The sequence below is a fragment of the Canis lupus genome, chromosome 20 (assembly GCF_003254725.2).
Source record: "Canis lupus dingo isolate Sandy chromosome 20, ASM325472v2, whole genome shotgun sequence".
NCBI lineage: Eukaryota > Metazoa > Chordata > Mammalia > Carnivora > Canidae > Canis > Canis lupus.
Genome location: NC_064262.1, coordinates 28,809,248 through 28,823,533, shown reverse-complemented (window position 1 = coordinate 28,823,533; position 14,286 = coordinate 28,809,248). Strand labels below are relative to the sequence as shown.

Below are 14,286 nucleotides of genomic sequence, written 5' to 3'. Positions count from 1 at the left end.
CACTAAACAATTAAAAGACAGTTTAATTTTTTTTTTTATGGGCAAAGGATGTGAATAGACTTCTCTTCAAAGAAGATTTGCAAATGGTCAATAGACACATAAAAAGATGACCAACATCCCTGCAAATCAAAACCATAGTAAGATACCACTGCACACACACAAGGGTGGTTAGGGAATATAAAATGGTGCAGCCACTTTGGGAAACAACTTGGCAGCTCCTCAAAAAGTTAAACGTAGAGTGACCATATGGCCCAGCAAGTTCAATCTGAGGTATATATCCGGGAGAGTTAAAAACATAGGTCCACATGAAAACTCGTACATGAATGTTTACGGCAGTATTACTTGTAGCCGCTAAAAAGTGGAAACAACTCCAATGTCAATCAACTGATGAACTGAAAAATAAGATGTGGTATCACCATATAATAAAATTCTATTCAGTATAAAAAGAAATAAAGCGCTGACACATGTGACAACACGAGTCTTGAAAACACGGTGTCACATGAAAGAAGCCAGTCACAAAAGGCCACATGAGATTCCATTTATATGAAATGCACAGAATAAGCAAGTCCTTAGGCACAGAAAGTAGGGGGGTAGTTACCCAAGGCTGGGGAGGGAGGGTTGGGGAATTAGTATTCATAGGTCAGGTTTCTTTTTAGGGTGATGGAAGACTCTTACAGCTGATTGTAGTGACGGTTGCCCAGCTTTGTGAATATACTAAACACTATTGAATTGTATATTTCAAAAGGGTGGATTTTATGGCACATGAATTACATCTCAATTTTTAAAAAAGGATAATCTATGGGAGAAAAATTTGGGAGGGATAGAATTTGGGAACGTTTGAATTTAAAGGGATCTTAGTGAACATTACAGATCACCCAAAGCAGGGTTTTCCAAGCAGGCTCTGTGAAGCCTAAGAGACTTCAGGTGCGCAGCAAAGAAATGCAGAGGTGGAAAGGAACATGGTAGCTTGTGCACTGGGCCCCTCTTCCCTGACCACCCCCCTCCACTTTATCCACAGCAGCTCTCATTTTATTTATTTCACATGCTAGCCTTCTTTGGTAAGGTTTGAAGAACTGATTCCGCAGCTCAAAATAGCCTGAATTGAATTAGAATAGTGCCATCATTTTAAAGATGAGAAAACTAAGACCCAGCTCATTTGCTGCACAGCCAGGGTCAGAACCCTGGTGGCTGAACACCCACCCTGAGCCTGTCTCAGGGGGCTGTCCTTCATGCATGAGCCCTATCATTTTTGGATACTGAGTCTCTGGACCAGTGATTCTCAAACTGTGGGCTCCGGACCAGCCAGCAGCAGCAGCAGCATAACAGAGGGACTTGGTTAGAAATGCAAATTCTGGGACCACACCCAGACCTATGGCAACTCTTGGGGTCAGACCCAACAATCTGGGTTTTGAGAAGCTCTCCAGATGAGTTTGATGCCTACTTAATGTTGAGAACCACTGCTCCAGGCCATTCACATGCAGCACAAGTTGCCGCAAAAAGAGAACTGAGGGCCTCCTGCATTTGCCCCTACAGCCTAGAACATGACCCCCGAGGAAATGTCCCTCAAAAGAAAGTTGCCCAGGAGCAAACACTAACAGGGGTGGCTGAGGAAGCTGATCAGTGGGGAAAGAAGGTTGGAGATGATGTTGCCAGGAAGAGAATACCACCAACCCACATTTAAAAATGGAAGGTGCCGATAAGAGAAAATAAATAACGAATAAGGAGCAAATATAATTTAGTAAGAATTCTGAGCATGTAAGGCTGGTATCGAAAGATCTGATTTAGGAGCAATTTATGCCAATTGGCAACAACATGAGAGTTGCCAGAAATGTTTCTGAATTAATTCTAAATTGGTATATGAATATCTAGCTGGCTTGAGGCCATCGGAGAAAAATGATCATGATAGTCTTTAATCAAGCCCGAGTTGCTGCTTCTTTCTCCTTTACATTTTAAATACCACTTTGGAATTGGAAACTTAGCAAAGGACTAACCTTTTGGTCAGGGAAGATGCACAATCAACTCAATCTAAGGAGACTGGAAAGTCTGTGATTTCTTAAGAATTCAGAACCTGCTGGCTGGGGACGGGGGTAGCAGGATGATACAACATTATATATCGTGGAGGTTGCTTGATGCAAGAAAGAGAGCTCTCCTGCGATCCAGATGTTCAAAGTGATAAAATGCACTTCAAATGTGAAAATGACTTGCACTCTGGCAAACAGATCTGTTGGAGATACCAGCCTAATAAATAAGGTCATCACACATTATTTGACTTAAGGAACTTTATGGCCACCCCAACTCTAACCAAGAATCACTTCCAAGTGACTGGCATTCTCATTAGCACATGCCTTAGAAATTTTCTTAACAAACAGATACCAAACATTCATCTGTAGCTTAATCCACAAATGTTAGAGGATATTTCTGAAACTAGCAGACTAGTGTAGATGGAAGGAATTTGTGAAGTTTTCTTTTACATGATCAATGGAAGGGGGGAAAAAAAAATCTGTATTTTTCTTTTTTTTTTTTTTACCTCTTGGCCCATTTCCATGCTGCAAAGTTTTGTTGATTGAGCTTTGGCATCAACCATAACATTAAACATGGTGCATATTGACTGTGGGACTCGAAAATCTGTTGATCGACTGGTTTTTTGCAGCTTAACTTCAAATGCAATCCTGGTTCTATTAAAACAAAGTAGGAAAAGACCAATTCAGCATTCATGGAAGCAGGTGGAGGAGACATTTTCTGAGAGGTCAGTGAAAAAGAAAATTGAAGGCTGTAATCAGTTTCAATCGACAATGACTTCACATGTGTTCTTTTAAAAATGACTTTCCCAACTAAGGAAGGCCTATTCACAGAGACAGCCATGTAAACCCTTCCTTTCTCGGCAGTACACAGAACACCTGTAGCTCAGCGTATTTCTGTCTATAGTTTACATGCTATGGAGATCCCTAATTGCAGGAGAATGAATGAATTAACAAAAACCCAATTATAGCATTATAGCATATGTAAGTTCTCTCACATTGGCAACTGCCTACCTTGAATCGCTTCATTAAAAAAACAAAAAACAAAAAAGCGGCTTCTAATCTCCAAAATCTCATGGTGGGGGGAAAAAATCTTAAATGACATTTATTGTTTTTTTTCTTTTGGTTTTGAAAGACTGGAGTAAAAAAAAAATCCAGTTATTATATGGCTTTAAAGACTAAAAAAATAAGATAGGTACCTTTGGGGAGGAAAGTTAAATTAGGAGGAGTGGTGTCAGGGGACTTCCACTGTGTTTGTTGGCAATGTCTATTTTTCTGCAATAAGAGTATGTATATCTATATGTTTTTTAAGAGTTTATATTTTTTATAAGTGAAAATGCCATAATATACTTACCAACTCAAGAACTATGTAATGGGGAAAACTTAATGGGACCTAATTCTGATATAGGTCAAATTATGATCCCGGCAATGTGCTAACTGCTCACAGGAAAAAACCTAGTCTGACATGGCCAGCTGGTAATACAGGTGTGAGATTTAATCCTTGGTATCAGCATTGTAAAGGGGACCAGTTATATTTTAAAAGGTTTTAGAGAAGTGGGTCACATCATCACATGCCTTGAAAGAACAGCACCTGGTTGGTAAGTGGTTTTATTAAAGCTCCTTTCGCCCAATGCATCTTTTCAGTATTGTTCGCTGTCAGGTTCTGGAGATCATGCAGCCACCAGGAAAGCATTGCTTCAAGAGGTATTAGTAGCAGTTTTCTAACAGTGCAGAAGAGGACCACACAGCTAGTTAGCTCAGGAAAGGATGCCAGCTTGCTAACACACCCTGAGTGCATGCAGGGAAGCCAAGTATAATTTCTAAGGTTGGAAGCCTAGTTCTTAAGAAAAAAAAAAAAACTTAAAAAAAAAAAACCCTTAAAGCACTCCTATATATTATATGATCATGTTAAAGATAAATGTATCTTGGCTTCTGAAGACTCGGTGCATTGAAGTAGCTTTCTAATCATGATGATCATTTTAAGCTACACTGAAAATACATCCTTTTCTGGTTTTGTGAAAAGGCGGTCTGATGGGGACAGAGTTGGACGGACCCCTGGGCTTATCTTCTGAGGCCGGCATGCCAACTCTGGCCCAACTGAAGAAAGGGAAGTGCTACATCTTTCCCTTACAATGAAGTAAATGTCTTCTGTTTTCACAGGGGAACTGTGAATTGCCCTTGGAGGGTGTGGCTGTGAAGAGGGGAAACCAAATGCAAAATTAATATGACTGGGAGGGCTCCATGGAGCAAAATGCCAGGGATGGAAAAGTCACTGAATTCAGCTGACGGTCCTCCAGAATAGGGCTGAGGGTGCTGCATTTCGGTGGAACACAGTATCTGATATAGACTAGACTGGAGGCTTTGTCACGTTCATCGGATGAATGACTTTTGGATGTTGCATATTTACATCTATGAAATAATGTCCTTACGGTGACGTCCTTCTAGAATGACAGCCGTTTATTCAGTCTCAAAGAGGAAAGTGATGGTTCTAGGCTCTGCTCATACTGCTCATATAGATTCTATATCTTAAAGCATCCAAGGACTTTTTCATGTTTTACTCTCTGCATCTGGAGGTCAGAGGATGATATTTACACTTATATTTGCAGTTGTCTGCTTTCATCTGGGGCCGTAATTGGAAGGGACATCAAGAGATTTAAGCATCCAGTGTCAAGCAAGTGGGAATGTTGACCAACTTTAATTCAAAAAAGGTTACTTAACAGCTACTATGTCCCAAGCATGCTGCTGGGATTTGGGGAAGGCCCGGAGCTCAAAACAAATAAGATAGACTCCCTGCTGCTGAGTAGTTCACACTTTAAGGTGGCTGGCCACAGAGATCTGTGGTAAGGGATAAGATGGAATCACTGTCTATCTTTCACATTTACACGTCTTCCCATTTTTTCACCTCAACTCCCCACTTCCAACTCCCTATTCCCAAAACTAGCTTCTCAGAAGGGCATATATGTCTTTTGGTACAATTGTGTGCACAGATCAGAAAACAGTGTTCATTCTAATGTGCTACAGCCCTGGGTACCGATTGGGACCACAGGGGAACTGCCCCGTGAGAGGTTTTTGGTGGAATGGCTTGGCTACAAGAAAAGAGCTGCTTTTCCTATAACTGATGGAAACTATGTAGAAAATGGTAGAATTCAAAATTCTAAGGGAATATTTTGACCTTGAGTTTGAACAATAGTCCTGCCCTTGGTTCGAAGAGTAGGAAGAAAAGAACAAAATGCAAAATTTGGATCACCAGGACTTTGAGCTTTCAGAAGTGCCGTCAAACACCTGCCCAGACTCTGCACAGCACGTAGCTATTTCCCCAGTTCCTGCTGAGACGTTCACCTGCCTGGGCCCGTGTTGTTCTTTTGCCCTTTTGGTTTCCAGTTCTGATGCAATTACTTCTCTTTTCTTCTTCCAGGATATAAAATTCAGAGCACTCCTAGACAAACGCAGCCCCCATCACCCACAACTGATCCATCAACGAATCTATCCAACATCTGGAGGTCTGGAGTGGCCTGTGCTGTTTGTGGCCTTTCTCTTTCTTTCTTTCTTTCTTTCTTTCTTTCTTTCTTTCTTTCTTTCTTTCTTTCTTTCTTTCTTTCTTTCTTTCTTCTATTTCATTTTGAATGAGGGAAAAGTAATGGAATTATGAACTGGAAAAGGAACTTGGATGTGTGTCTGGGGATAGGGTGATGATAATGATGTTAAACCAGAAGAATTCCATCTCTGTGTCTGATACACACATATAGATAGTCCAGGAGGGAAGGGATGTGGTCTTTCATTCTTCACGGCATGCCAAGAATGTAGCCCTGTGCTTGGCAGGTAGGAGGAGCTAAACAATCTTTGTTGAATGGATGCATATTGTTCTCATTTTCTTCTCTTCACCTTTTCACAGTCTACCTGGGAACTTGAAGCCCAGCATTCCCACCCCAATCCTATATGCCATGGCAATATAGGGGGCAGGAACTCGTAGGAAATCAAAATGGACATTTAAGGTCTCATGCTCCCTTACCGATATCTAGTTCAACTTGGGGTAGGACAACTAGGAGTTGGCACATAATATGCGCTCAGTTCATGTGTATGGGATGAATGATGCTGCTGAGATACTGCTCACATCCCTGAAAAGGCCTTCATTTTCTGCTGCCTGTACTGGATAGACTGGCTCCAGAACCACATGTACTTCTTTTTCCATGGCCTTCTCCTCATGCAGACACTTACACCTTTAACGAATATTTTCTAAGTAAATATTTTCTGTCAGATGCTGCTAGATACCAGGGATACAAAGAGGAACAGGAACACACATGCGTCCTTTCCTCATGGAACTGAGCGAAAACACTGGCTACCATACTGTGTTGGTTTTGGGACAGGTGTGGGGCAGGTGAACAGGAGCTAGACTTGGGGGGCCACCAGCTGACTGGGCCAAGCAATCACCTTCTCAAAAAAAAAATCCAAATTACAGCCAATCAAAAGAGGTGCCAGCTACCATTCCCTGAGTCAGAGCATGGCAGGGAAGGCGTGTGGGGCCTGTCCAGCCGCCAGGCTTACCTTTTGACACAAGATTCAATCATGTCACTCGCCATCAGCTTTAGCCGTTGTTCTAAGTGCTTTCCAAACTCTTCTTCGGGCCAGTGCAAGTCCCGAATGAAGGTCTGAAGGGCGTCGAGTTTCCAGAACAGGTCTTCTGAGGTGCCTGATCCATTACTGGCAGGATAAAAGTTAGAAAACAAGAGTCACCCAGGGGGCCTTGGGTTCTGGAAAAGCTGACACAAAGACAACTAGGAGCTAGAAGGCTCAAGGCAAACAGTGGCTTCAACATACAAAACGACGCATGTTGGCGGTGGAGGTGGGGGGAAGTCTCCACCGGCAGATTTTGAGTTTTACCATACATGACTTAGTCTGCTTTGTTCGGCCAATTATTCCAGACCAGTGAGAAGTCTGAGGAAAGGTGTTGCCCCACCATGACTCGGAGACGGTGTATGGTAAAAATCAGCCTTCTTTTAATAACCACATTAACACATGTGATGATTCAGATGAAGGCCACAAACCAGAGGGAGAAGTAAGTTTCAACGGATAATAACTACATGGCAACATGCAGTTATTAAAATTCAGGGTTTCATGCACTTCCCCAGCTCCCCTCCAGAGCAGAGGCCTCTTGGAGATTGCACAAGACTTTCAGTTTTAAAAGGACAGTGCTAACAAAGTGGTGAGCGAGGACCTGCTTTCTCTCTTGAAGAGCTGGAAAGAAACTGGGGTGACTCAAATCAAGACGAGTACACCTGGATACCTCGAGTCCAATATTCGTGTTCAGTTTGGTTCGCACTCCAATTATCATAGACCAGCCTGTTGCAGAGGCAGACCCAGGATGAGGTGAGTTGCAGTTGGGGGGGGGGGGGACTGATAAGCCAACAAGGGATATTTGCAAAGTCTTAGGGCTCAAAACCCGAGCTCTTTTACCATTGCACCACCTTACCCAGTCCCCTGTACAGATGGAGAAATTGGTCTTGATTCTTTTCTGTACAATGACGTCTCAGAAACTTTTACCTGGGGCATCCACGGAAAGCCTGTATATGAGAAATGCTCCGCCTCTCACCCTCTTGTCCTTCTCTGGCTGGCTTTCTCTTTGGTAACAGTCCCATTTGGAGCTCTGAGGGGTGGCCACCCACCCCCCCTTCCTCGCATACCACTAATGCTAACACGGTAATTTATAAAATGTCCAACACACCATGCATTACCACTTGTTCTGACATCGTCTATAGAAACAGATGAGAGTGGGTGTTTCTATTGTGACAGATGCCAGCTGCATTGAATTAATGCTTCAGAGAGAAATATAGCTAGTGCATAAACGCATACACAGCTACTGTGGGGTGGGGTGGGGGCAAACTCCCAACATGCCGAGAGGGAGCCTACGGCCTGGACCAACAGGGTAATGTTTCCAAGGACAGACCAGTCTGAGGTCAGTATGTAGATGTATCTGACACGCAGAAGAAGGTAACATGGAAACACGTCCTTAAAATGAAAGGTGGCAAAGGAGGAAACTAGAATTATGAAAAGATATAGAATCAGGCATTTCCTGGTGGGTGATTGAGGATCTATGCCTTCTATTCAGATCCTGCCATAAGCACCGTTTAAAAGTGGGGGAATGCATTGTTTCTTCATGAAAGTTCAGCCTTCCCCCTACCCCAACCTAGGCTTGGGAAAAAGAAACCCCAACTTTGTCTAGTCTAAACCCCGTTTTGGAACTGCATAGTTGTATGTTTTAAATCATTAAGTACATATGAATGCAATAATTGGTATTTATTACAACAACATTTTGACACCCATCTGGTTTCAGAGTTTCAAAAAATTCTTCTAGGGTTTTTTTTTTCTTTGAAGAGCTTATTATTAAGTTTTGACATGAGGAAAAGAATATTTTCTTTTTATTTTTAAGATAAACTGTTAATGTTAAGGCAATAGCACCAAGATTATTTTGATTGCTGAGCAGTTACCAAAATGTGTTCCCACTCATGCCTTAATTAATTGAATGGAGACCATTATCTGCTTTATTACAATGTCTTGATTCATATCTTTTCAAAAACAATGCCACGGAGCATGCAGAGAAGAAGGTAAGAAAAGCTTTCAGGTATTTATATTTTAATTTTTAACAGATACTACCTAATCTAACTTTTGATATAGTCATCTTAGCATGAATATGATTTACTTTTTTTAGAAGAATTTTTTTTCTCAGTTATAAATTTTTTGGAGGTTTTAGTTTGTCTTTAAAAGAGAATCAGACACATTGACCATATGATTTCACTGTGACTTGTGAACGAATATAGGTTTTTAAAAATGTTAGGCAACTTTGAAGCAGCCAAGTAGAGCAGTCATTTAATGTCCTGTTTCTACCTGGATCGCTGCAAAAATAAAAATGTTGCGGGCCATCTTGATGAATGCGATTTCAAGATTTCAAAACATCACTGCCAGTTTCAGATCATTTTTTATTCCTTTGATAATAACACTTCCCTTTGAAAATGTGCCAATTTATTCTTTCAAGAAAAAGCTTATCTGGACTATAATTAGCTGTGGTCTAAGAAAAGGATCAAAGGAGGGTATAGAATCACTAAACCCTATTTCACTTATTAAATCATGCACATGGTTTTAATTTAATTTCCCTGAGGTAGAATTTAGGGGTGCTGGATCTTCTTCTTGCCAAGGGAAAAAAAAAGCGGGTTCAGCTGCTCAACCTCAACCCCTGAGCTGCTTGCTGCTTTAAAGGGGCAGCCAGGCCTCCCCAAAAGACAAACCCATGCATTCCTGGCATTTGCATCGATGAATGTAAAGAATGGCCCTATCCTCAGACCACAGATGATACGGCTGCTGCAAAATTTATTTATTTGTTGTTTGACTCTTACATTCTCAAATTTAGATATCTTCTTGCTACCTAGATCCCAATGCTCCATATTGCATTATGACCTTGGAAAGTATCTTTACATAACATAGACATTACTAAGGCTTGATCCATTCAGAAGTTTTCATTTAGCCTTGAACATACTGTTACTATATCCTGCCATTTGCTGACACCAGAAATATGCTTTATGGTTTAAACAGTCTCTAGGAATTTTTTATTTAAAGCAAACCCCAGCTTCTAGGTAAGTGTGCTTCCTTCTTAGATTTGGATCAGGCCAGAGATGACTGGCCAGCCCATCCAAGAGGTTTCTTGAACTATTTTTGAATGAATAACTCCTAGAGTCATGGCACCTGAATTAAAAAAGAAAGAAAGAAAGAAAGAAAGAAGAGGAAAGCAACAACAAAAAAACAAAACATGGGCAGACTCCTTTTGCAAAAGAATTCAGGAAGTGAAACATAGTCCTCAAGCGTTCAGTGGGCGTAAGACAAATTGTTAGTGCTGTATATATAGCAAACGTCTTACAAACACGCTGCATGCCAGAAATAAACAATATTGTCTCTGTATGATCAGCAAAATATGTCTAATTATCCATCTCCATCTCTGTTACATAGGATGTATAGAAATAAACAATACATATCCATGCCAAGATCACTTAAATTTAAATTAGATCTAATGTGAACTGAATACACACTCAGCATCATATATAGCAGCCATCCATGACGGTGCCGAAAAAGTAGGCATTTGTGGGATGCCTAGAGGGATGTTAACTGGTAGATTTGGTACTTTGGGAAGGTTCACATTGGGTAGGTTCACATTGGGTAGGTTACTGGTTAAACTCCTGTGGAAGAAACAGACAGAAAGAAAAAAATACCATCACAGTGACAATGCAGATGTAGCAGAAGCACATGACACTTGTAAATAAATTGGCTAAGTCCACAGCAAGACAACAGTGAAAACTCAAGCAACACACTTCAGAAGACAGCTTACGGATGAGGAGCTGTGGTGCAGTTCAGTATTCAGAGAGAAATGGCGGAAGTTAATGGAGAAAAATTAACCACAGAGTGACTTAAAAGTGTGGGAAACTCAAAGACACCGATGTGCAATGATCACATTAGTTAAAAGCCTTTGCGAGGGGCTTTCAGTTTCCAAATCCACTGCCATGAGAGTCTAGAACTTGTCTGATGGTAAGAACTTGAAGTTCATGGAAGTCTTGGCATTGGTGGAGTTGGGGCTGCTGGAGAAGCAGCTGGGATTGGTGGCACTGGTGGCGCACTTTCATTTTTCTTATTTTTTAATTCATAGATTATTTTTGATGGAGGCACATTTCTCAAGTCAGATATCAGATACAAGACACAATGGGAAGTTCACCCACTTGAACGCACACTTGCCAACGGTTACTTCTGAGGACGGCTGTATGTGCAACAGGGCGTCAGAGATGATGGCAAAGATGAAGGGATTGTATCGAGAAGAAGAATTAGCTTGGAATAACTGTATAAGACACTTAAAGAAACGTCCTCTCCCAAACAAAGCCCAATTAACACCGAGAAATATTTACCCACACAAAAGGGACACTAGGGAAAGAAAAGAATCCCAAACTCCTCTTTAATTTTAAATTCTTGGACCACACGTGGATTTAAAATGTGGCCTTGTGTTAGCCAGCCCCAGAAATGAGATGGAGACTGGAAGAAAGAAGGCGAGGCTATTGGAGTGCTGGGGATGCTCCGTTTCTTTATCTGGGTGATCGTTACGGGGGGTGTGCTCAGTTTGTGAAAGTTAACCAAGCGGCGCATTTTTTCGGTAAAATGTTAAAATTAATAAAAAGTTACAAAATGTGACCTGCAACAGCCTTTTGTTTTTGAACGAAGATTGATCCACTGATGTGATGCAGAGATGGATAGCTTTATGAATAAAGAGAGAAAATAAAACAAAACAAAACCCCCAACTCGAATCAACTGTATCTCTGTGGAGGGACTGTGGCATTTACTGCTCTGCAAGCTGGCACCGTGTGTCTCTGTAGTGGCATTTTAAGGGTGTTCCATCCAGCCAAAGTCACTGGCACGGTACAGCCCAGCCTAACTCTGCATCTGAGAGGAGCCTTCCTGTTTAAGTGGAGTTGACAGAACTTTGGCAGAGGAGTTGAGGGTTTCTTTTTGGATCTTGCAGAAGAGCAAGTTTTGCCAAAGCAGCTCTGCCCCGGGCAAGCTGTGTTTGACTAACAGAGCTCTTGCAAGGGCTGGAGCTGCCTCTGGGCTTGCTTAGCGGGGCAAGCCTCCTGATAAGTCAGAAATCCTGGACCCTATGGAGAGGCTGGACACCTGCCTCCCTCTGGAAACAAGCTACTCTTTCACAATGGCAATATGGATGGCAAAACCTAGAATGCAAAATTGCCAAACCTAGCATTCTTTTCCTTACGGGAAACAGGTGTCACACAGGTTTGTCCTTTACACTTCACGTTTTGGGAAAGCCAATTATGCTTCTCTACTTGGGATGAGAGGGTGCTCTTCTGGGAATGGTCAAGAGATTAGCCAAATATGACTAGTAAGTAGATGGGACAATGGAACTTTGTCTTCGATGTTTCTCTGTTTAACTGCCTCTGAAGTCAGTCCCTGGTGGCTCTCAGACTTAAACACGGCCATGTAACAAAACCGTTGGCGATTTCCATTAAGACATGTGTAAGCCTACATAAGCAAATGTGATCATTAGATGACACACACACTGAATAATGATCAAGGAATTAGGAGATCTTTAGAGATGGCAGCCTGGCAAGTTAAAATGTCAATTCCAAGCAAATTAAAAGTAGCTAGGAATGAATAACATACAGATGTATGCAAAAGCAACTTAATTTAAACATATTAGCGGATGGTGGCTACACAAATTAGAAATGAGCTTTGTTTTGCATATGCAAATTTGAAAAATACTTATATTAATCAAAACATATTGTATTTGTAAAATATGACATTTTGGCTGGACTGCTGTGCTGGACTCACGTAGAAACATTTCCTTCATGTGACATACTATAATGCTCTATGTTGAAAAGACTGGAACATGCTTGATATTTCTGTTTAGCAAAACAATATAGTGTACTATTAATGTTACTAATATTTCATTTGGATATTAATAGCTTATGTTAATAGTCAAAGAGGCAATTCCAAGCATTATATACATGTGAAAGGGAAGAATTTTCTAGTAGCACTCGGGTCAGATCAGGCTCTAGGAGCTGCTGATGGATATAACAAATTATTATTTTAGAGGGCCCTTTAGCAACTGCCTAAAAAACAAGTCCATCACATGCTTCTCTGTGAGAATCATAATGGGATATCTCTGGATAGCATAAGAAGTGTGAATTGCAATCCTAACAACTGATACATGTTAAAAATTAGACTCATTCTGGGGCACCTGCCTGGCTCAGTTGGAGGAGCGTGCGACTCGATCTCGGGATTGTGGGTTTGAGCCCTATGTTGGGTGTAGAGATTACTAAAAAATAAAAAGTTAGCCTCATTCATTGTGGGGACTCTGCTATCCAGCTCCTATTCAGGTCAAAGGGCCTGACCCTGGAGCACTTGATTAAAAAATTCTCAGCTTCTCTCTCTCTCTTTCTCTCTCACACACATGGATGAATGTCACAAATGTGCATGCCTCAATTCTATGGATGAAATGACTAGACGTAGAGACATCCCTTCGTTCAGGAATAAGTTCTAAACAAGATTGTGTCTTCATGCAGAGAGGATATGGTAAAGTCTTCTCTCAAAGACTTCAGGATGGGGATAGATTTGAGATTCAGAATGCCTCCCCCTTTGTAAGCCATTTGTTGCATGAATGTACATAGTACATCTTGTCTTCTTTTGGTGCTCTGGACCCTAAAGCCTTTCTCAATGCTTATGCTTCGGTCTAATCCCTAGCTTAGGGAGGTGGGCACTCTCTGATATCTTTCTATAATGTAGAGTGGTGTTTTCCAGCCTTTTATTCATTATCACCACCAGGCCCCCAACTATCTTCCCCATGAGAATTTAATACCATCAATATACTGTAGATCTGTTTATGTACTCTATGTAGACCTGTGCTTTATACATACATATACATGGCAAGAGTAAAAAAATTTTTTGCCCCTCTTCCTTGCCAAAGACCAATTCTTATCAGCCTGGGAACTGTCAAACCCTTGTTTGAAAAGTATGACCTAGAGAATAAAGTTCTAAACTTCATGGGGTTGTAGACTCCCCTCCAATCAACTTACCAACCTATGGCTTACCTCCCTCCTCACCTGTGCTGGCCAAAATCAAGCATTCCTTGTTTCCATCACATGCCTTCCTTTCCCTCACGTTTTTACATTTGCTCATGCTCTTTCCCAGCACCCGTCTCCTTTGAAGGTCTTATTCTCCAAGTTATTTCCTTCATGACTCCTCAGTGGAGATTCATTGACTTCTACTCTATGCTCTCATCATTCTTTGTTATTTTTTTGTACACTGGTAAATATTTAAAGTCATTTTTTCTTGTGTGTATGTTGCTCAGACCCAGCCAGATTGAAATCCCTGACCAGGGGATTGTATCTTCTCCTCTTCTCCTTATAGTTTTCCTAGGGTATCCTTATAAGTTTCAGGCTGTATGATTCCTTAATAAATGTTAGTCAATAAATATTTATTGAGTACCTGCTGTGTCCCTGTTCCAGGTGCTAGGGAGGCAAGTGGTGACCAAATGTCATGGGATGAATATGGAAGATGACATTTTCTAGAATGCTAGTGATGAAAAGGCCTTGGGTCTTCAAAATCCTTGTTTTACAAAGGAGGATACTTTAGTCAGATTACTTGCCCAAGTCAGATAACTCCCACCCAGCAAGTTAATAGGAGAATCAGGAGTTCATACTCCTGAGTCTAGTACTCTTGTATTTCATTA

The 14,286-nt window shown here is 41.2% G+C and overlaps 1 protein-coding gene across 9 annotated transcripts in view; it reads right to left on the bottom strand.

Moving 5' to 3' along the window:
- Window positions 1-14,286, bottom strand: part of CADPS (calcium dependent secretion activator) — a 460,562-nt gene that overhangs the window by 76,515 nt on the left and 369,761 nt on the right. For 6 of the 9 annotated variants that reach the window (XM_035703531.2, XM_035703534.2, XM_049097817.1 and 3 more), the window contains 3 exons: window positions 10,091-10,237; window positions 6,561-6,716; window positions 2,528-2,675 (listed from right to left, as the gene is read on the bottom strand). In XM_035703531.2, the coding sequence (XP_035559424.1) occupies window positions 2,528-2,675; window positions 6,561-6,716; window positions 10,091-10,237 (451 nt within the window). The remainder of the gene's footprint in view (window positions 1-2,527; window positions 2,676-6,560; window positions 6,717-10,090; window positions 10,238-14,286) is intronic. The other 3 variants (XM_049097818.1, XM_035703542.2, XM_025456449.3) reach the window with 1 other exon arrangement.